This window comes from Magallana gigas, chromosome 1, assembly GCF_963853765.1.
Source record: "Magallana gigas chromosome 1, xbMagGiga1.1, whole genome shotgun sequence".
Classification (NCBI taxonomy): Eukaryota; Metazoa; Mollusca; class Bivalvia; order Ostreida; family Ostreidae; genus Magallana; species Magallana gigas.
In genome coordinates, this window is record NC_088853.1 from 58477275 (window position 1) to 58500949 (window position 23675).

The 23675-nt window shown below is 33.5% G+C and overlaps 3 protein-coding genes across 3 annotated transcripts in view; 1 reads left to right on the plus strand and 2 right to left on the minus strand.

Moving 5' to 3' along the window:
- LOC105341201 (protein jagged-1-like) overlaps nucleotides 1–23675 on the minus strand; it is a 332190-nt gene that overhangs the window by 223403 nt on the left and 85112 nt on the right. The gene's annotated exons all lie outside the window — the stretch shown is intronic.
- LOC136273995 (uncharacterized) lies at nucleotides 12916–15212 on the minus strand. The gene is made up of 4 exons (XM_066079923.1): nucleotides 15054–15212; nucleotides 14315–14403; nucleotides 13815–13957; nucleotides 12916–13580 (listed from the first exon to the last, which is right to left on the minus strand). Exons 1-4 carry the CDS (start codon nucleotides 15089–15091, stop codon nucleotides 12999–13001), a joined length of 852 nt encoding a protein of 283 aa, XP_065935995.1. The 5' UTR covers nucleotides 15092–15212; the 3' UTR covers nucleotides 12916–12998.
- LOC136273581 (uncharacterized) lies at nucleotides 15573–21035 on the plus strand. Its single transcript, XM_066078310.1, has 8 exons — nucleotides 15573–15601; nucleotides 16459–16649; nucleotides 16846–16993; nucleotides 17098–17211; nucleotides 18646–18668; nucleotides 18810–18952; nucleotides 20497–20677; nucleotides 21028–21035. Exons 1-8 carry the CDS (start codon nucleotides 15573–15575, stop codon nucleotides 21033–21035), a joined length of 837 nt encoding a protein of 278 aa, XP_065934382.1.

Consider the following 23675-nt stretch of genomic DNA (forward strand, 5'->3'; position numbering starts at 1 on the left):
TATTACGTGGATATTTCCATAGCAACAGCCTGAATTTTGCCGAATGGTGTTTAGGTTTAGCTTATATGACTGTAGTCTCTTGTAATAAAGAAAGGTTATATCAATTGGGTAACCCCTATGATTCACTCTCTGTCTGATTCTTAGTGAGACCAGTACTTAAGAGTCAAAATCAGCAATCATCGAGCATTTTGTGAAAAATATGGAAAGTGACATAAAAAACAATAATGATAAAAACGCATATTCAAATAATCAGAATGAAGATTGTATTAAATTTATTTGGGTATTTTATTTTTATTCGTGCTGTTACTATGGAAACCACGTGCTTTTAGACTGACTGATTTGTACCTCATTTTAACATATATTTTTTTGTTAATTTTGCATGCAAACACCAGTCAAATTAGTGCATTTTTATAAAATTCTACAACCATGCCAAGGTTAACTAACACTACATATTTATATTATGACATTTGTTCTAGAAGAATCAATTAAAAAATCTTTAGGCAAGTCACCCGTTTATAAATAAATACTGATTTTATACACCTGGAAACGTGCAAGTTTTACTCTAATTACCTCCCTTTGATATGACTCTCTTACGAAAGGAGGTAAAAACGGTATTTTTTTACATTGTTTACATCCAATATTTCTACGGAGCTGAAGTGAGACGACTATGGATTTTAGTTTCTGGATTATAGAAGTGTTTATTTAGTTCATTATCATGGTAAGTGAAAGCTTTTACTGGTTTCTTATTAGTCCCCTACCGGTTTCACCGGAGGGGACTATAGCTTTCCTCTGCGTCCGTCAGTCCGTCTGTCCGTCCGTCCGTCCGTCTGTCTGTCCGTCCGTCAGTCCGTCTGTCTGTCCCACTTCAGTTTTCCACACTTTTTTTCGTTATGCATTTGAGGAATAATATGAAACTTGCTGAACAGCTTCAAAATGTCAAACTACAGATCAAGTTTACACTTTTGTAGCGTCTGATTGACATATTTTCGAGAAAATTAATTTTTTATATTCCAATTTTTTAATGTTCGGGTTCGTTATCGGGTTCGGTGTGTAACTGAATAAACGAGGTCAGTATGTAGTCAGTAATAATATCGTGCGTTACTTGTACCATTCCTTTTCCTGTACGATTCCTTTTAACATTTCTAACAAACAAATAAATTCTATAAAATAATGTCAAGCATTGTGTTGTAAATTTAATCGGCAGGGTTTTTTTTGTATTATTACAATCGGGTTCGTTGTCGGGTTGGGCTGTTTAACTGTTTGGTTTGATTCGGGGTACAGAAGACGGTAAGAAATGATATTGTGCATAACAGTGCATTGTTTTCACAAATTTTTACCAGCGAATACAAAATAGACTTGGCGAAATTACAGGAGATGAAATAAAGAGTATTATTTTACCTATTTCCTATTTAATTTCTATATCAACTTTATAGTTTTAATTTCCTCTGTTCTTTTATCTCTGATTAAAGCATGACATCTCGTTTACAATAGCTCTGAAATAGTTGTGTGCTTGGAAGCTTTCATAGAATAATACAAACCGGTAGGGGACGTGTATTGCTTATGCAATACTCTCAGAATGCTTGTTTTCTACTAGCAAGCATTTCTTTCACGGGAGAAATAGTGGATTCTGTAGATCTTCGTGAAAATTCGGATTAACATGAAAATGCACACAAAATTATAAATAAAAGTTAAAACATAACAAAGAAAATTTATACGTGATTGCTTAGTGTACATAGTATTTGTGCATCAAGGACAATAACAAACTTTTAATGAAAAATGTATTAACATACATGTAAAGACTATATGGTAGCTACACGTATACAAGTACATGTTTAAATATATCTTGTGTGAATAATTGATCAGTCTTCTTATTATTCTATATGTTGATAATTAATGTTGTATTCACATAAAATCAACTATTTGTACCATATTGCTAGAAAAAGTCAAGATTTTACACATATATTAAATGAGTTATAACAGTTAAATACTTTACTGTATGAGTTTTCAAGACAGTTTAATTAAATAGGGGATGGAAGGTGTATTAGTTGTAACGGGTTCTTTGTTTTATTACGGATAACTTAGTGGGTTGTAAACAGAAAATGTGTCACATGCAAGCGAAATGAATCAACTTAAATGAGGATGGGCACTAAAATATACCATGTCTACACAACAATTAAAATATTCATACCAGACAGACCAGAGACAAGGCTTGAAATATTTAAATTTTGCAAAAGAAGAGGGTGAAAGTGCAATTGAAAAAAAAACAGACCAACAAATACTATAGCTGACAAGAGATGATTTTCTTTAGCAGAATTTCTTTCATCTTTGAAGATAAACAACAATGTTAGCCACTTTGTTCCACAGAAAAGAAAAGCTGGCTATCAACTAAAACTGAAAATCTTATCAAAGAGAATTCAAAATTATATATAATTAATGCATTATTAAATAAACTTAGAAATATTAGAAAATATACATCCGAGTACCGATTATAGTATTCGATACTCGGACGTTCGATCGAGTACCCGGTTAACCGGGTACTTGTTGACATCCCTAATAATTATATATAGGGATATTTGGGTTAAATACAATGGTACAAACAAGTATTTTCTGAACTATTTCAAAGCAAATGTGTGCCTGACTTATATTCTGTCAATTTTTGAAAATATGTCAATGCTGATGCATAATGATTAATTACCACTTGATCATTTGAGTTGTTGAATTATTTTCAGTGAAAATTATTACAATTAATGATGGTAAAAATTAAAGTTGATATTTTTAAGATTTTTTTTTATTTGTGTTTACTTTACATTGTTAAATAAAGAATAAAATCCATGTTAGATAGAGCATTCAGCAAGTTCTGACGTAAAAGCAGTAATACAGGATTATGTCAAGCTATTTGAACTGCCCTGATCACATTGACAAAACCAAGACTAAATAGGAAATAAATTTATGCATATGAATATAAACCAACAATTCACATATTGATATTAAGGCTACTGTACTATCTATATCAGCTGACTGTCAAAATATTTCTCTGAATTACTTTGATTTTAAATACAAATTAAATCATCTAAATTTTTAGCAGACCAATTCAATCAAAAGTTGAAAGTTGAATTTTATGTAAAATAATTGATTATTAGATTTTGAAGAAAAAATATTTCCCCATCTTAATGACAAAAAGTTTATTTACTGATCGAGTAGGGAGATGAACAGAACACTTTTTAAAAGTGGCTTAGTAGATCAATTCTCAAAGTAAGCATATACATAATTATATTTTTGAGACAATTTTTCTTATGTGATATTCTTGCATGCATGGGTGCTGGGAGGGGGCGGATATGACCAATTTAACTGAAATAATTATTGTCATTTATTTGTTATCGTTACATCTAAATACGATTCGGGCTGATATCAGTGAAAGAAGGAAACTATTGGTGACTGTGTTCAACTATAAAATAATATGATAATCAGATGAACATCTAAATTGGATATTTCGCCTTCTGAGGAATAAGTTACCTCCTTGATTTCTTTTTCTGACTTTCACTTTTTAAAAAACATCTCTGCACATACTTTTTCATGTAGCAATGTTTTGAACTATGAACTATGATGGACTTCCACCCACACCCCCCCCCCCCCACCCCACCCCACAATAATCTTATTGGTGTTTGATTTTATCAGAACAACTTGAAATCTCTTAGACATGTTAGAGTAGACTGGAGATTCAGTATTACATATAGAGATGAAGAGCATATCTTTCTTCTAAGCTGAGGTCATTTTAAATAATTACGCGCCCTTCAGAGAGCTTTGTAGGTGATAGACTTTTAGTGTAAACTGCTTCAAATACAAAGAAAAAACCTCGAATATTTTAAGCCAATTTTGTAAGAATTTGACATTTGAAGGCCTCTTTCTAAACATTGATATATGATATCTTATTTATGAAATGGAAAAAAAAGTATCCAGAAAACTGCATTGAAATCATAAGAAATCTAAACATTTAGAAAGCTTTTATTTCAAATCACACTTGTCATTAAAAGTTGGGTAATTTTAAGTACAAAAAGGTCAGGAAAGATGCAACTTAAACAAAATATATATTATATATATATTTATTTTATATGTTCATTCTGACCATCATTATAGTACTAATGTAATGAAAAACAATATTGGTATATGATGTTATTGTTCATATTTTTTGTCAAGAATATCTAAGTCATATTTCATTATGTTGAAAATTGCACTTTAAGTACAAAAAGGTTAAATCAAATGAACTCAGAGGGTAAAACCTGACCTCCTTCCCTTGCTTTTCTTGGTACAAAATATTTTAAATTATTGTTTTGTATGCAGATTTTCACTAAACTTATTATTCAACCACATTGAGGAGTAAAATACCTCATTTATAAATGAAATAAGTATTTTACCTTATATTTGCCCTTACGTCATGTTTTCTAATTTTCGATGAAAATGATTGATCTTTAAAATGTCATTTTTAAAAAAAACTTTATAAAATAGAAAATTTGACTTATTGTGCATCTTTAACCAAGGAATATATTAAAAATAAGGTACGATATGATCTATTCAATTTAATAATACTTGGTTTTTATGTTACCTTTACCCCTTTGTAAAAGCTTAAAATGCAAATTTGATATACTTTTAAACCTTGTACAACTTTTCCCCCTCAAAGTTGCCTATGGATTTTATTTTGCATGTATATAGTACAGATGATCACTAACAGAAATACATAATTCATTTTTCCAGCAGTGGTTGTAAGTTTTGCATATAAAGTGATAAAGATGTGCAATTTTTGAAAATTGATAAGCGTCTAAATGCATGTTCTCTTCCTGTTGTCATGTCAACAATTACAATGAAATAATTTTAAATTTTATTTTTTCCTAAAAATGGGAAAACTCAATCTTATCATAAATACAAAAAGCAAAATACTATATAATATCATGTAAAGGAATAATTTACGTAGATGTTTAGCTAAAATCATTGTTTAATTTTAAAAGGTTTGTGCACCCGTAACTAAGGAAATAAATTTCCTTGGATACCATTCCCATAGTATGACAAAAATCATTGTTTATCAGGGATTTTGTGTGAAGTAGATTAAAATCAATAATATACAAGCAGCTTTTCAAAAAATATTATTTCCACTTTCCATGGAATGCTTGATGCTTGTTGATTTTTACTCTTAAGTCTTTTCTAAGATACCGTAGTATTTACATCTTAAGTGAAGTTTTTATAAGTCTGGATAAAGTTGCATAGTATTGTAACGAGTAAACACATGTAATAGTTATTTGTGTATTGCATTAATGTTAAACATTTATAGTATTTTCTGTGTTTGCGGAACATGCTTTTTGGGTAATGATATATGTACTGATATTTTTCCTTTGTAATATTGTAGCTTCTTTCCATACATACAGAACTACGCAAGAATAAAGTGGATAGAAAAGTGCTCGTGTTCGGGTTAACTATGCACAAGGCATTATAGTAAGACGATTTCGTATACCATTACATCAAACCCTGATCCAGGAGAAACAGACACCGAGCGGGAACCTGATTTGTTGGAGGAAAAGAAACCTGTTCCAGGACCAAACGAACAACCTGATCCAGGTAACGTCAAAGACCCTGACCCAGGGATAACTGAAATTCAGCAGAATCCTGATATAGGACAGTTAGACCATAAAAAGGATCAACAATCGCTTCATGAAGCAGATGAGAAAACTATCGATGCCATCCCGAAATCACTCGGAGCAAGAGCACGAACAAAAAAGGATGCAGGTAAAGGATTTTACCAAAGTCAACTTCATGATTTTCAAAAAAAGTTACAAAAACATTGGACAAAAATAGAAGATTTATTGATAAATCTGGACAAAGCTGAAGTTGGTGATTTACAGAGACTTAGGAAGATAGAAGATGAGTTGAAGAGAGTTCGTACCAAGCACAATGCTGTGTTCAAAGATTTTATGTTATTTCTTACTCGAAATAGTGACAAAGAAATGATCCGAAAAAGTGAAATTGAATTTGAAAGAAAAGAGACTGTAGTTACCTCAGTATTAACTCGCCTTCAAGTATTGAAATTAGAAGCCGCTGAAGTTTTATCAGAGAGAATTTCAGACAGTGAATCATCTAGTGCACACTCTCAACGATCCTATGTTAACAAAAAAGACTTAACGGAACAATATGTGTCGCAACATTTTAGTGATCCAAAACCAATTGAAGATCTCTATTTGAAAACAAAATTGAATAAAGAACAATATTGTGAATACAAAATCCCACAAGAAAAGGAACCATTTTATGCTGAATCATTATGTTTAGAAAAACCCAGAGAAAAACTGAAAGTTCAGGCAACACCGAAGCCAAACAGATTTTATGATCAGGATCCTCCTGTTCCAAACAATCCAAACTCTCAACTACACAGCACAGTACAAGACGACTTGGTTCTAGGAGGACTTGTGCAGTTTCTCCTCAAGAAAGACTTACTATTAACCAGATTTTCCAAGTTCAATGATAGTCCTGAAACATTTATTGTGTGGAAAACTAGTTTTAAGCGCATTGTGAATGAACTCAATGTTTCACCATTTGAAGAACTGGACTTGCTAGTAAAGTGACTTAGGCCAACCTCCAGCACATTTGCTTCTAGTACCCGTGCTTCCAATGTTCATGCACCTGAAAGAGGACTTCAGAGAATATGGGAACTCTACACGACAGATACGGGCGCCCAGAGATGGTTGAAGCAACCATAAAGAAAAAGTTAGACAACTTTCCAAAACTTTCAAGTAAAGAAATGAACATACTTTATGATTTATTGGACATATTGTCAGAGTTAGAATCTACAAAATCTGATGTTCATTATTCACAACTGTTGTCATATTTTGACACTTCCTCAATCCTATCGTCAACAAATTACCCTACAGTCTTCAGGAAAAATGGACAACTCGTGCCTCAACGTACAAGAAACAGTATAAAGTACCATTTCCACCAATGTATGTGTTTATTGACTTCATTAGAGATATGAGTGAAGTGAAAAATGATCTACCATTTGTGTATGACAACCCGCGTATCGCCCCAAGTTCAACACCTGCACGTGGAAATAGACGAGACAGTATTCGGAACCGCAAAACATGTGTTCAACAAGAAACAATAAAACGCTGTCCTATTCATAAAGCTGAACATTCATTGTTATGTTGTAGACAGTTTCTATCAAAGCCACTTGAAGATCGACGAAAGTTTTTTAAAAGAAAAACGCATTCGTTTTAAGTGTTGCTAATCAACAAATCATATGTCCAGAGACTGCAAGGTTAAAGTTAAATGTGAAAAATGTGGCAGCAATAATCACAGAACATTGTTGCATATTGACAGATTAACAAAGTCTTTTGAAAACCAACATTCAACTATCAGAGAGAATGGCGGGGAGGATAACACATCAGAAAACGTTGCCTCAAAATGTACCGTGTTGTGTGACAAAGCCTCTTTAGGACGTTCTTGTGGAAAAATAGTGTTAGTGAATGTGTTTCTACGTCAAAATCCAATAAAGCCATAAAAGTCCACGCTATACTGGATGATCAAAGCAATAGAACACTCATTTCTCGTAGACTCTGTGATCGTCTGGATGTCCAGGGCCCTTCCACCCAATATTCTCTGTCATCGTGTTCAGGAACTACAACCATGACAGGAAGAAGAATCGAAGGAAAATGTGTTCAATCAGTGCATGAAGATTGTCAATATGAACTTCCAATAACTATTGAATGTGATGATATACCAAATGAAAGATCGGAAATTCCTACTCCAGATGTTGCTCGTTTTCATTATCATTTGAATTCAATTGTCAAGGAGCTTCCACCAATAGAAAAAGATGTAAACATTGAACTACTGATTGGTAGAGATGTTCCAGAAGCACATCATGTTTTCATCAGATTACTGGACCAATGAAACTTCCATTCGCTCAAAAGCTAGGATAAGGATGGGTCATAATCGGAGATGTATGTCTCGGAAAAGTTCATCGCCCAGACCTTGTTCGTGTGATGAAAACCTCCGTTCTTAACAATGGACGTACGACACAATTCAATCCATGTGAAAATCATTTTCAAGTGTCATCGATATGACCATCATCATCGTCGTCGACATCACCATAACATCATCGTCGTCATCACCATCACATCGTCATCGAAATTCATTTCCGGTCGTCCGTTTCCTGTCCCGCGTTGAAAAAGCTTGTACATTTGAGATCTCGGAAACGATAAAGATTTGAACCTCCAAATTTTGAGGGATGATAGACCTATAGTTGTAGATGTGTTTAAACTATTTTGTTTTGTTCGTCGTAACTTCCGGTCGTCACCGGAAGTACTTCAAAATTAACTACTTTTACGCATTAAATTCCTTTTCAATAGAATAAATATTTAGGCATAAATCAACACAAAAGTAATCTTTGCGATGTTATATCAACAACAAAATTCTACTTTCGATGAGGTATCTCAAATATCTCAGGTAGCTTTTTGAAACATATTTTGTACAAACGAGATATCAGAGACTATAAGTGATCAAAGCACAAGACTTTCATGGATAATAGACATTTGATTAAGGATGTGTTTAACCGGTTTCATATTTTCTTCCGTCACTTCCGGTCCACACTGGAAGAGTTTAAACAAATCGAACTGTTTATCAGTAAAACTTTTTGTTTTTGATATCTGTAGTGTGCTCGATGAACAGTAAAAAACAAAGGGCAAGAATACAAAAAATATTTGATAAAATTTACATTTAGCACTTCCGATTGTCCGTTTCCTGTTCCGAGACAAAAAAACCTTATATTGATGAGATCTCAAAAACGGTGACGACTTAAACAATAAAACTTTGTGGGATGATAGACCTATGTATGTACATGTGTTTACACTATTCTGTTTTGTTCGGCGTAACTTCCGGTCGTCACCGGAAGCACTTAAAAAAAAATACTTTTACGCATTGAATTCTTTTGCCATAGAATAGATATATAAGTATAAATTTATACATAGGTTATCAATGCAATGTTATATCAACAAAAAAATTCTACTTCCGGTGAGATTTCTCAAATATCTCAGGTAGCTTTTTTGAAACACATTTTGTACAACGAGATCTCAGAAACTATAAGTGATCAAAGCACAAAACGTTCATGGATGATATACATTTTATTGAAGATATGTTTAACCGGTTTCATTTTATCGTCACTTCCGGTCCACACAAGAAGAGTTCAAACAAATCGAACTCTTTATCAGTTTAACTGTTTTCCTTTGATATTTGTAGTGAGCTCGATGAACAATAATGTACAAAAGGCAAGTATACAAGAAATATTTAATACAATTTACATTGAGCACTTCCGTTTGTCCGTTTCTTGTCCCGAGCCAAAAAACCTTATTTCGACGAGATCTCATAAACGGTGTCGACTTGAACAATCAAACTTTGTAGGATGATATACCTATATATGTACATGTTTTTAAACTATTTTATTTTGTTCGGCGTAACTTCCGGTCGTCACCGCAAGCACTACAAAAATTGTTTTTTCTTTATTTATTTCTTTTAGAAGGAATGAATATATCAGTATACAATCTTAGATGTGTCATCTTTATAATGTTAAATTTTCAAATAACTGTACGTCCGGTGAGATATCTCAAATATATCTACGTAGCTTTCCTTTTAACAAATTTTATGCCCGCAAGATTTTTGTTACTGTAAGTGATTGAGACACAAAGCTTTCATGACTGATAGACATTTGATTGATGCTATGTTTAGCGGGTTATATTTTGTCAACTATCACTTCCGGTTTTCACCGGTAGGATTCAAATCAATCATATTTTTAACAAGTTTCATTGAATTTCTTGGGTGTTTCATCTAGCCTGATAAACAGTTATGTACGCTAAGCAAATGTACGAAAAATACTAGCATTTATTATTAATCACTTCCGTTCGTCCGTTTCCAGTCTTCAGACAAAAACTATGTTTCAAAGAGATTTCAGACTTGGCAGAAACGTTAACAACCAAACTTTGAGGAAAGATTGACTTATGCTTGTACAAATGTTTAACCTGTTTTGTTTAGTTCGGCATTACTTCCGGTCGTCACAGAGAGTACTCCAAAAATTGATTTCTTTTTCAATCTCGTTGTTTTACATGGAAGTAACGTTTGAATATATCATTCACAATAATTATCATATCAACTATTTTCTCTATGTAAGAGAAGCAATGTCTACGGATAAATTGATTCATGTATATCAAAACGGAAGACCTTTTTGTTGCTTTTGCAACAAGAGTCTAGTTTTATTTTATTTTTTTTTTAAATTTTAGTGTCTGAATAAATATACGTGTCAAATATATTAAGAAACAATATGAATTTGAACTTGATCGTAGTATATTCAAATTTAATGTTCTAGATATCTAATCATTTAATGTGCTTTGAAGGAGGCGTGGTCGAAGTAAACTGTTCTGGCCCTATGAAAGGGAAAATGACCATGGAAACCCTATCTGCGCTTGCTTGGCTGAGAGAATTCTCCACGAGCGTTTTCTACTGGAACTCGAGTTTTAACTCTAGATACCCAACTCTTGATGCGCACGCATGTATTAAGATAAACACGTCAATTTACCTCTAGAAACTCTCCAAAATGGAGTATGTTGATAAACAAATTATTCAAGAATTGATAATTTCAGATGAAAATGAATATGAAACCCTCTTGATTAAACAGACTTGGTCTTTCCATCTCCTCGCCCTTGTCCTTAACCAGGAACGTTGTCATATTCCAAGGTTAGGCGGGTTTTCTGAGGATATCGTCCCTCAACTTAACAACAAACAATTTCTGAGACATTTTCGTGTCAGTCCTGAAATTTTTATTATAGTATTGAATAGCATCATACATTCGCTTGACGATAATCCATGGCCAGGTGGTTCCGAACCTATTTTACCAGAAAAACAGCTCCTAATATTCCTTTGGTATATAGCAAACCAGGAATCCTTGCGAGAGGTGGGGAATACGTTTGCGGTTTGTGTTACAACCGTGCACGAGGTAGTTGCCAGAGTTTCAACGGTTGTCAATGACAACCTAATTAACGCAAGTATATCGTATAATTAGTACAGGCACCTTTTCAGCCATTCAAATATTATTATTATTTTTATCATAATTATAATTATTTACATAAATTAATAAAAAACACAAATCTCACCACCTTCGTTATGATATAGGTTATAAATTGGCCTGATGCTCCAACGCAAAACGCTCTGTCTCGAGAGTTTCAACTTAATTCTGGCATACAAGGAATCATTGGCTGTCTTGATGGATCGCCTATTCGCTTGTCTGCAGCTCCTGGCGGCGATAACGATTATACTAACCGAAAAAAAATTCCGTCAGTTCAATTACAGGTAAAATGATGCAATTTTTTATGATACATACATTTTTTGAAGCATGACAAAACTAAATTAAATTCTGATATTTTGGCAAGGAGGATATGACACAGGCACATAGCATCGGGGGACCCCCCCCCCCCTACTTTTTATCGCAGCAACAAATTTTCTTAAATATACAAAATTGAATTATATTATGGATTTACACCCCTCCCCCCCCCTCCCCGACTTTTTTGCAAGTATGTAAACAAATGGAATGAAAATAAGGAGGAAATGAAAATGCTACGCTACTCCCATCCCCCCCCCCCCCCCCCCCAATATAGGAATTTTTTTTTTTGCTTGTCAATTTTTTTTGGATGAGACTGCGCCCCCCCCCCCCCCCCCCCACCCTTCCAAACGATGCTACGTGTCTGTGACATATTTTTCACTTTTAAACGTTTTGCAATATGCCTATTATTTTTACAGGTTGTTGCTGACAGCGACATGCTTATACGTGACGCATATACTGGATGGCCTGGGTGTAAGCATGACGCCCGCGTACTCCGTAATTCGTCATTATTTGATAAAGCTGAAAATGGACAGAATGTGACGCAAGGGAAATTCATAGTGGGAGACAGCGCATATCCTCTGAGAAATTGGTTGGTCACTCCCTTTCGAGACAATGGTCGATTAAACGCTCAACAAAGGCGATTTAATCAAAGGCTGTCTTCTGCGAGACAAGTTGTTGAGCGTGTATTTGGTCATCTAAAGGGGAGGTTCCGTAGGTTGCGAGAATTATCATTTCGAAAGTTAGACCGCATAGTCAGGCTCATTATTTCAGGATGTATACTACACAATTTATGCATTCTACATCATGATGATGTAGAGGCTTTTATTGAAAATGATCAGGATGGCCACCCAAATGCCTATCCAAATATATATGCTAACAGAAGGGATGGTGTAGCATTTCCGCAGCATATCATGAACACCATGCAGGCATGAAGTCTTGTCGTGTCCTAGTCAGGAAATTTGTTTTGAATATGGTGTATTTGATAAACAATAAAAACAGTTTATGACACATTAAACAGTTACTTTTATATATCATTGTGCATGTTCATCTACTCCTTGCAACATAAGTAACAAAAAATAATAATTATCAATAGGGAGACTGAAGTAATAAAAAAACATGTGCATGAAAAACACATCTCTGGTAAAGGTCTGCCATAGCTATCAGCTTACAACATTTTAAAAATAAATGTTAATGGATACTTGGTATGCCTTCATTTTTTTGTTCACATTGTGCATGTTCATCTACTCCTTGCAAAATAAGTAACAAAAATAATAATTATCAATGGGGAGAATGAAGTAATAAAAAAACATGTGCATGAAAAACACATCTCTGGTAAAGGTCTGCCCTAGCTATCAGCTTACAACATTTTAAAAATAAATGTTAATAGTCAACACTTGGTATGCCTTCACTTTTTGTTCACATTGTGTGTGTTCATCTACTCCTTGCAACATAAGTAACAAAAAATAATAATTATCAATAGGGAGACTGAAGTAATAAAAAAACATGTGCACGAAAAACACATCTCTGGTAAAGGTCTGCCCTAGCTATCAGCTTACAACATTTTAAAAATAAATGTTAATAATCAACACTTGGTATGCCTTCACTTTTTGTCCACATATTTTTCCATGATATCTAACATCCGATCAATCCGTTTCATCTTATCATCATGGTGACGTTCAATTGACTGCATTAAATCTCGATTCTGTTCCTGTATATTTTCAATCAATTTTGTTGTTTCATTCATTTTCCCTTTCTTGGACTTAACCTTAATATCAGGTTTCTTGAAAGGAGATGATGGACTACAAGTTGGCGTCTCAGCTTGTGGTGAACTATTATCATGGGAAACAGCAAGTTTTGTTTTCCTTCCCGTGTCAAATGAAACAGCAACTCCAGTTGACGCTTTACAGCCATAAACTTCACTGAATCTTTCAAAATGCTTCCATGTTTGTGCACTATTACCCGTTTTACTGTTTTCATCATTCACTTCTTTATACTTCTTTTTCAGGGATTTCCATTTGTTAAGAAGCTGTAATTTGGAAACAACAATTCCCATATCCTTCATCTCATTAGCAATCTCTCCCCACAAAGTGTCATGTGACTTTACTCCTAAGAATCTATCTTCCCTCTGAAGTCTAAGATCGATCAATAGCTTTTCCTCGCTTTCTTTCCACAAATGGAATGTCTGTAAATCAAGTTTTTCTAATAAGAGAGAGTGAAATTCTTCAACATTTACAGCTATGTCATTAGATATTCTTATAATGTTGTTTTGTGTAGCAGAATCTGCATCTTCAATGACTAAATTTGTCCATTATGCTGTGAAACATTTTGTGCTTTAACAAGTCGACATTAACAGAAAATCTAAATTTTTATCTGGCAAAGATTTAGGAGAATGATTTTCCTGAAAGTTCCAATCTACCTGAGAATCTCCTGAGCAGCTTGAAGAGGCCGTGTCTGAAGAGGATGAGGGTGTGTTTTCATGTGATGCAGAATCTTTTGGGGTGTCACGATTGTCAAATGTTGATATTATTGCGTCTTTAATGGCTTTTTTGGTTTCTGGATCTAATATAAAGGTTAATAAAAACATTCTCAGTTTGTAAATGACATGAATCTATATTTTATCATTTAATTGAGTAAATTGACATGTATTAATAACTTCCTTGAACTAAATTAGCCTGGTTAACTCAACCCAGACTTATATCTTTCTTATAAGACATAAAATCAGACATAATGACTGCAGAAAACAAATCCAATATCTCACATCTCTATGCAGGAGACATTTTTTTCCTTCTAAAACATGCACATTTATTCAGTCTTATTTCTATGAAAATTAAATTATCATCAAAATACTTTTGGGAAATGGGTATGTTCCTTTGTTACTAAGATATTTGAATACTTGTTATTTACTTTCATACTTACCACCATTCGGGGAAGCGTAAATATCTGCTAGTTCTTTTGATACAAAAGCCGAAATCACCGACCCATTCTCCTCTACCTGTATGGACACACTGTCAAACAACAATAAAATATCAGAATGAGATATTAATAATTTTTTCTGCACTGTACATTTATTGTGGAACATGAAAACAAGGGTATTATCAGATGAAAAAGATCAGGATATCAGCAAGTAAAAATTTTGCCCCCTTTTTTGGTCAGAAATCATTGAAACAAAATAATTTTATATATATAATACTTGTCTTTTTTATCTTGTAACAAATAATTTGATGATGATATAATCCTATCCTTTATTAACGATTTCCAATTTCATGACAATTTATTTGTGATTAATAGCTAACAATTTACTGAAAATTAACTGCACAGGAAAGTAAAAATAATTGTATAATTTTTAAAGAAAATGTATCGTATACTTTTTCTATTTTGAAATTTATGTTCTTGGACTCTTTCATATCAAAATACTTTAAAATGCTAGTAAAAAAATTTACGGCCGATTTGATGTTTTCCTTCAATTTCAGTTGTAACACCTGTTCTACAGTTATCACCGCTATTTATCACCAAAATTCCAATTAAATCGTCAGGAAATGTATATTTAGGAATAGTCGTTTGTGTATCAACATAACAATATCGTACGTGATGCATATTTGTTCATGTAACATAAAAATTCGTCAAATTATAATTAATTCAGAAAATGAAAACCTACAGATCTGCAGTATCCACTTCTCGAAGTTCTCCCGCCATGTTTCAGAGTTCTGACCCTACTAAGATGAAGAGTCGGACTCGATGTAAACCCGGGTTTAAACTCTCGTTGTTTATCTCGAACTCTCGCAACTCGATACGAAACTCGGGTTCCAAAAGAAAACGCTCCACAAGTTTTGCTGAGAAACTGCCAAACGAGAACAAATTAAATCTCCCCCCTTGCCTCACCAAAAATTATGTCTACGGACTTTATTTAGAAAAAGCTACCAGACCAATATCAAAATCCCACTTTTATAAGTTGTGGAAAAGGGAGCTGTCTAATGTAACCATTCCAAAGGTACCCAACTATAAAAAGTATATATTTATGTTGTATACTTCTGTGTACGTGGAGAAGGGATTAGATTTCAATTTTGTAACTTGATTTTTGTAGAGAAGTCGTTTTTCAAAGTGCGATAAATGCACTTTGATAAAAGAGCATTTGGCCAACTGCAGAGACAAACTTCAAAGGGAAACTCTTATCAAAATGAGGGAGAAACTTTTGAGACAACAAAAGTAAATTATTATCTTTAAAATAATATAGCTAACAAAGGCCTATGGGCCACAACTTAGATATATTCGATCGTTCATCCCATAGTCTATGTAGGACGTCATTACCATATCAATTACAAGTAATATATACAACTGGTTTAATACGAATATAAACAAAAAGAATCTTATATAATATACAGAGTTTTTGTGGAGAGCCAGTCAAATTTTTAAGAAATCCATGCAAAAGCTTCCGATTATAACGAATCAGAATCCCATTATATACCAATGAATTTCTTAATTTGATTCAAGCTCGTCTGACAATACCGCGAAACATTAACTGGCAAGACCTGAAATATAGAGCATACATGAAAAGGGCGGGGCAAATTGACGCGGACGTCTGAGAAAACATTCAATCTACCTCAGCGTTCCTAACTTGCTATGTTAGTTACAGCGATCGAAAAACATACTTACTATAACAATGTTTTCTCAGACGTCCGTGTCAATTTGTCCCCGCCCATTTCAAATGTCTTTGCTGTGACAGGTGAATGGGACGTAAGCTGTATTTATCCAATCTTGGCAGTTAATGTTCCGCGGTCTCTAAATTCTAATTATAAAATTGACTTCATTTAGATGTGTTCATATACAGATAAATAAATGTATTAGCATCTTTTACTGTGTCTGCTTTACAACGACGTTAAGACATGAGACAACGGACTGACTCTCATTGGAAAATTAAATTCTCTTTGATAACTCAGTAACTTGCTTAACATTCAAAGAATTCTGCTGACTAACATAAAACTCAATGTTACTTTTATAGGATAAAACAGGAAAAGCAAAAAAGAAATAAATATGTGATTATGTACATAAATTTACATTTTTAGTGATGAAAGAAAAAAGTACTATAAACATGCATCTAAAGCAAAGGACAACCCAGAAAAATACCTGTCGATAATAATAGATGCCATGGACCAAAACAAAACATACCTGCCACACTTTCTTTACAATGGGAAGTTCTTATCCAACATGTGGAAACTACGTTTAAATCTGATGGGAGTCATTATTCATGGAATAGGTATACATAAACAATTTCACATATGGCAATCTCTTTTGACCTAATTTCTTTATAATATGACATCGTTTAAAAGTATTACTGGCATAATTTAAGATTCCTCCAGACAAGCTTCAGGCCTTACAGAAGTAAAGTTAAGACTGGATTTTTGAAAGAAGAGGATTTCTTAAAAATTACTATCTACTTAATAATTTTATAGGCATCTATGGCTTTTTTGATTTTTTCCAATGGTCCCATGGTAGCAACCTCACAATATCTGTTCTGTTGCAATGTCTTCTAATGCTCGAAACACTGCCCGATACACTGTATCTGCAAATGGACAATTGTCCTGGACAGAACAAAAATAGGTAATTTTACACAACACAAGAGTAAATAAAGTGACGATTCATTTTATTAATTTTGTCTGATTTTATTCACACCATCGTTTGTTAATTACTAAAGTTGTGTTTAGATATGTACTTGGATTCCTGTGTTGGTTAGTGGAGATTGGTGTCTTCAAAAAAATCAAAGTGTCATTCCTTATGGTGGGACACACACGTGAGGATATTGATCAAGTATTCTCCAGGTACAATTAACCTCGAATAAAAGTGCGCAAATTTTGTAATAGGAAAATTAACTGGCAAGATTTGAAATATACAGCTTACGTCAATTTCACTTGTTACAGTCAAAACAAATTGAGGCGGACGTTTGAGAAAACATCAGATAGAAACTGTATAATAAAGAACCAAATATATAAAGTACTGGTAATTCCGATATAATTTTTTAAAACTTCAGATAGCCATGAAATTATAGTGATTTTTCTTAAAACTTTCGGTCGTCTAGCTAAAGATATCCAATTAATATTCTTGAGAGTTGTTCTTTTACCTATATATATATATATATATATATATATATATATATATATATATATATATATTTATTTTGTTTAAATTGGGCGGAGTTTACGTTAAAAACTACATTGTTGAATGTTCCGTGTTCTTAATATCAGTAATGGAATTTTCATATACATCTACGTAAAAAAAAAACAAATTCTATGCAAGTGATTTTTTTTTGTGAATAGCTAGATGAAGGGGCATATCTCGTATACATTAACTTTGACAAAAAAATTCTGGGTATAATCTTGTGATTTATTGAATTGGAATTTTAATTATTCTCGTTTTTTGAATAAATCCCGTTTCAACAATGGTCCTTCCTACTTGATTTTAGACTTGTTACAACTGATTCTCTAAAGTCATCGGACGGACAATGCCTTGCCTTGCGTAAAATCTCTACCGAATTGGGATGTTCTCATATTTGCTGATTACATAGTTATTGATGGAATTAAATCTTTTTCGATACTAAATGAAATGTTTTTTGTTCGCTTTACCTTATATAGCATGTTAGAAACGCTGAGGTGGATTGAAAATGCACTTCCTATAACTTCTGTTTCAATCCGATGTTTTCTCAGACGTCCGCGTCAATTTGTCCCCGCCCATTTCAAATGTTTTGACTGTTACAGGTGAAATTGACGAATGCAAAATATTTCCAATATTGCTAGTTAATATCATTCTGCTGTCTTATATTTTTAGAAATCGGTTTTTGAAATATTCTTTGTTGATCAAGAGAAACATAAATATTCTTATTGACGAATATCGACTGTAATCATAAACATTGCACACTAGTAATATGTACAAATCATCTGAAAAATTACAATCCTGCTTCTAGTATCCATTATCAATAGTTTCTTTCACTTCTTCCTTATCTGCATAGATACTCATGATTTTCATTGTTCCCTAGCATTAAAAATAAACATAAGTACAATGAATCCATGCTAAATTAAAGCCTCGTTATAGAACGTCAATCTTGTCTCCTCGGTGGAATTTCACTTCTCCACAATCGAAATAATGACATTGTTACAATCTTAACATTCAAACAAATTTATTTCTACCTCCAGATTCTCGACCCTCCTTTCCAGGCGAAGTGCTTTGACACTGACTTAATTGATTACGTTGTTTGAAAGGTGTTATACCCCGGTACCTACAGGTGATAATACTATTTCCCAGAGTTTTTAAAGACTTTCTCGCCTCTCGTTATTTCTTCTTCTTTTACCAACAATGAAACAATAGAATGCAGACTTTCAGCTATAGTTTTGGGTCATATACTTTTATTCCATGCATTTTTTAGGAATAAGAACAGACAGAGTTTACAACGTTTCAGAGGCGTTGGACCTTGAAAATATATCAGGGCATTCAAAGCCACATGTTTTCAAAATTATAAGGGAAGAGGGGAAAGCAACAATATTTTGGAAGAAATGGTCGACCGATCGGGTATGTGTAGTGATCAAAGCTACACTTTTCAGCTGTTGCATAGATATATTAAAAATAACAAGAAAAAAACTATTATCATGAGTCTAAACAAATGATTACTATTTACTACAAGTGATATATAGTCAATTGCCTTGATACTTAAAAATGAGAGAATATTCTCCGCCACATAATTTCTTTTTTGGAAAAAATTTCAGATCTGGCAAAAATCTGAAGGAAATCTTCTGAAAAGTAACAAGTTAATCTTCAATAACATTAGTCCATGTGTTGAGGACATTGACTTGGAGAGGCTTGAGCGGGATGCGAGGGGCTCGTTTAAATATTTTGTCAAAGATGAGGAAAAACGGTGGTGGGAAAAAATTTTTGCCGAAGGTATGCAGTGTACTAGTAATTGAGTTTCAACCACCAGATACATTAACGAAGCTTTCACAAACATTATAATGATATATTTTGAAACTTTATATTTGATGATTAAAAACAGAATTTATAAACCATCAAAAATGTTAACAAAAGAGCCTTGCCTTTTGTAAGAGATGTGACTGAATTTAATGTAAACATCCGTCTGGTGGATGGGGAAGTGTATGGTTGTGACGTTGAAGAGAGAGAGAGAGAGAGAGAGAGAGAGATAAAATCGTAATTGTTTTAGTGGTCAATATTCGGTTGCATGATATAATGCATGGTCTGATCATGAATGCATAATTCCTACATGAAGTCCATGCTGATATAATTATGAAGAAATTGAATGAAAATATTGATACAATTTAGTCAATGAAGATTCAGAAAGTTCGGACGATGAAGATGAAGAGATCCAAAGGCGGTTGCTAAACAAAAAACTCGTCAAGCATGGAAGAAGAAGCTATACAACTCGACATTTCAGACACAGAGGATCCTATTCCCCCTGTAATTTATTTGTTTTGTACAATATTTCGATAGCCCGAAATCGTAAATTTTCAATTTGTTTTTACTTTAAGCAATTCGTATTGTCATGTGTAATCTTGATATTTCTCTTATCACTGCCGTAAATTCAGAGTTTGAAAATATATGAGAAATTTTCTCATATACTAGAAATGTGGGAACATATCATCAAAGATTTCTCTCAGAAATAATATAAATAAATTCTAATTTGATGCGTACTACCTTAAATTTGACATAGAGTCATAAACATGCATTATTCCCATTAACTTTCGACTGCTGTAAATTACATCATATTTTACAAGAGTACTTAATTCTGCGATTCTGTTGTTTTGTATAAAATTACATGTATCTATTTTTGAAAAAAAAAATGTAAAATATGTTGATACTTCATTTATTAACTATTACCCATCCCAATGTAGACATTTTACTCTGATTTATGGCATATACTTAGCTAGGATTAAGATATTCTTAATAAAGCATGCTAATACTGTTTTAGCAGAAAACGGCAGTGAAAGGCAACAGGACAACCGATTATCACTGTATCTTCCGAAAGATATACAATCTTAACCCCAAATAACATATATAATTTATTTATCATATGCCTATATTTATATTTATTTTGAAAATGGTAGGTGGTCATTGGACGGAAGCGGACGGAAGCAGTTCCCCCTACCATGGTTGGGATGATGGCATTAATGGATGTCCCTCGCTATGCCGGAGAATGGCCGCAGATAGGCCAGATACTGTCACATCAGGGAGAGGAGGTCACCATCCATTGGTATAGCGGGAGTAAAACATCTGCTTTAAAACCATGTAAAAGAAGCGTGCCAGGAGAGCGAGGAAGAAGAACAGACTGGGTTGAAAAATGTTTAATGTCACATATCATATCTACTTTCAAACTTACAGGATCTGGAAACATTCCAAAAAATATCAAAGAAATTGTTGAAAATTATCATAATTAAGTTTAGTATTTCAGGTATATGTTTGGCCCTTCCGTTCAGTCCCGGTATTATTTATAAAATGAATTTGATTATTACATTACATGCTAAAGATTCTAAACCATTATAACCGGAGTGTTATCAATCGGAGGCGGTAATTTGGCCGCTCCGTTTCAGTATCAGTATTTTTAATGATGAATTTTATTATTATATTACATGTTATAGATTCTTAACCATTGTAATGGGAGTGTTATCAATCGGAGGCAGTAATTTGGCCGCTCCGTTTCAGTATCAGTATTTTTAATGATCAATTTAATTATAACATTACATGTTATAGATTCTTAACCATTGTAACCGGAGTGTTATTAATCGGAGGCGGTAGCCTGGCCACTCCGTTTCAGTATCAGTATTTTTAATGATCAATTTAATTATTACATTACATGTTATAGATTCTTAACCATTGTAACCGGAGTGTTATCATTCGGAGACGGTTATTTGGCCGCTCCGTTTCAGTATCAGTATTTTTAATGATCAATTTAATTATTACATTACATGTTTTAGATTTTTAACCATTGTAACCGGCTTGTTATCAATCGGAGGCGGTTATTTGGCCGCTCCGTTTCAGTATCAGTACTTTTAATGATCAATTTAATTATAACATTACATATTATAGATTCTTAACCATTGTAACCGGAGTGTTATCAATCAGAGGCGGTAATTTTTTCCGTTCCGTCCAACTATCAGTATTTTAATGACGAATTTGATTATTACATTACATGTTATAGATTATTGGTAATTGTAACCATAGTGTTATCAATCGGAAGCGGTAACTTGGCCGCTCCGTTTCAGTATCAGTAATTTAAATGATGAATTTGATTATATCATGTAATAGATTCCTAACCATTGTAACCAAAGTGTTATCAATCGGAGGCGGCAATTTGTCCGTTCCATCCCAGTATCGGTATTTTTAATAAGAATTTGATTATTACGTTACATGCTATAGATTCTTAACCATTGTAACCGGAGTGTTATTAATCGGAGGCGGTAGTCTGGCCGCTCCGTTTCAGTATCATTAATTTCAATGATGAATTTGATTATTACATTACATGTTATAGATTCTTAACCATTGTAACCGGAGTGTTATTAGTCGGAGGCGGTAGCCTGGCCGCTCCGTTTCAGTATCATTAATTTCAATGATGAATTTGATTATTACATTACATGCTATAGATTCTTAACCATTGTAACCGGAGTGTTATTAGTCGGAGGCGGTAGCCTGGCCGCTCCGTTTCAGTATCATTAATTTCAATGATGAATTTGAATATAACATTATATGTTATAGATTCCTAACCATTGTAACCGGAGTGTTATCAATCGGAGGCGGTAATTTGGCCGCTCCGTTTCAGTTTCATTATTTTCATTGATGAATTTGATTATTACATTACATGCTATAAATTCTTAACCATTGTAACCAAAGTGTTATCAATCGGAGGCGGTAATTTGGCCGCTCCGTTTCAGTATCAGTATTTTTAATGATCAATTTAATTATTACATTATATGCTATAAATTCTTAACCATTGTAACCGGAGTGTTATTAGTGGGAGGCGGTAGCCTGGCCGCTCCGTTTCAGTATCATTAATTTCAATGATGAATTTGAATATAACATTATATGTTATAGATTCCTAACCATTGTAACCGAAGTGTTATCAATCGGAGGCGGTAATTTGGCCGCTCCGTTTCAGTATCAGTATATTTAATGATCAATTTAATTATTACATTACATGCTATAAATTCTTAACCATTGTAACCGGAGTGTTATCAATCGGAGGCGGTTATTTGGCCGCTCCGTTTCAGTATCAGTATTTTTAATGATCAATTTAATTATTACATTACATGTTATAGATTCTTAACCATTGTAACCGGGGTGTTATCAATCGGAGACGGTTATTTGGCCGCTCCGTTTCAGTATCAGTACTTTTAATGATCAATTTAATTATTACATTACATGCTATAGATTCTTTACCATTGTAACCGGAGTGTTATCAATCGGAGGCGGTTATTTGGCCGCTCCGTTTCAGTATCAGTGTCAGTACTTTTAATGATCAATTTAATTATAACATTACATGTTATAGATTCTTAACCATTGTAACCGGAGTGTTATCAATCGGAGGCGGTAATTTGGCCGCTCCGTTTCAGTATCAGTACTTTTAATGATCAATTTAATTATAACATTACATGCTATAGATTATTAACCATTGTAACCGGAGTGTTATCAATCGGAGGCGGTAATTTTTTCCGTTCCGTCCAACTATCAGTATTTTAATGACGAATTTGATTATTACATTACATGTTATAGATTATTGGTAATTGTAACCATAGTGTTATCAATCGGAAGCGGTAACTTGGCCGCTCCGTTTCAGTATCAGTAATTTTAATGATGAATTTGATTATATCATGTAATAGATTCCTAACCATTGTAACCAAAGTGTTATCAATCGGAGGCGGCAATTTGTCGGTTCCATCCCAGTATCGGTATTTTTAATAAGAATTTGATTATTACATTACATGCTATAGATTCTTAACCATTGTAACCGGAGTGTTATTAATCGGAGGCGGTAGCTTGGCCGCTCCGTTTCAGTATCATTAATTTTAATGATGAATTTGATTATTACATTACATGTTATAGATTCCTAACCATTGTAACCAAAGTTTTATCAATCGGAGGCGGTTATTTGTCCGTTCCGCCTCAGTATCAGTATTTTTAATGAAGATTTTGATTATTATATTACATATTATAGATTATTGACAATTATAACCAAAGTGTTATCAATCGGAGGAGCCAATTTGTCAGTTCCGTCCAAGTATCGGTATTATTT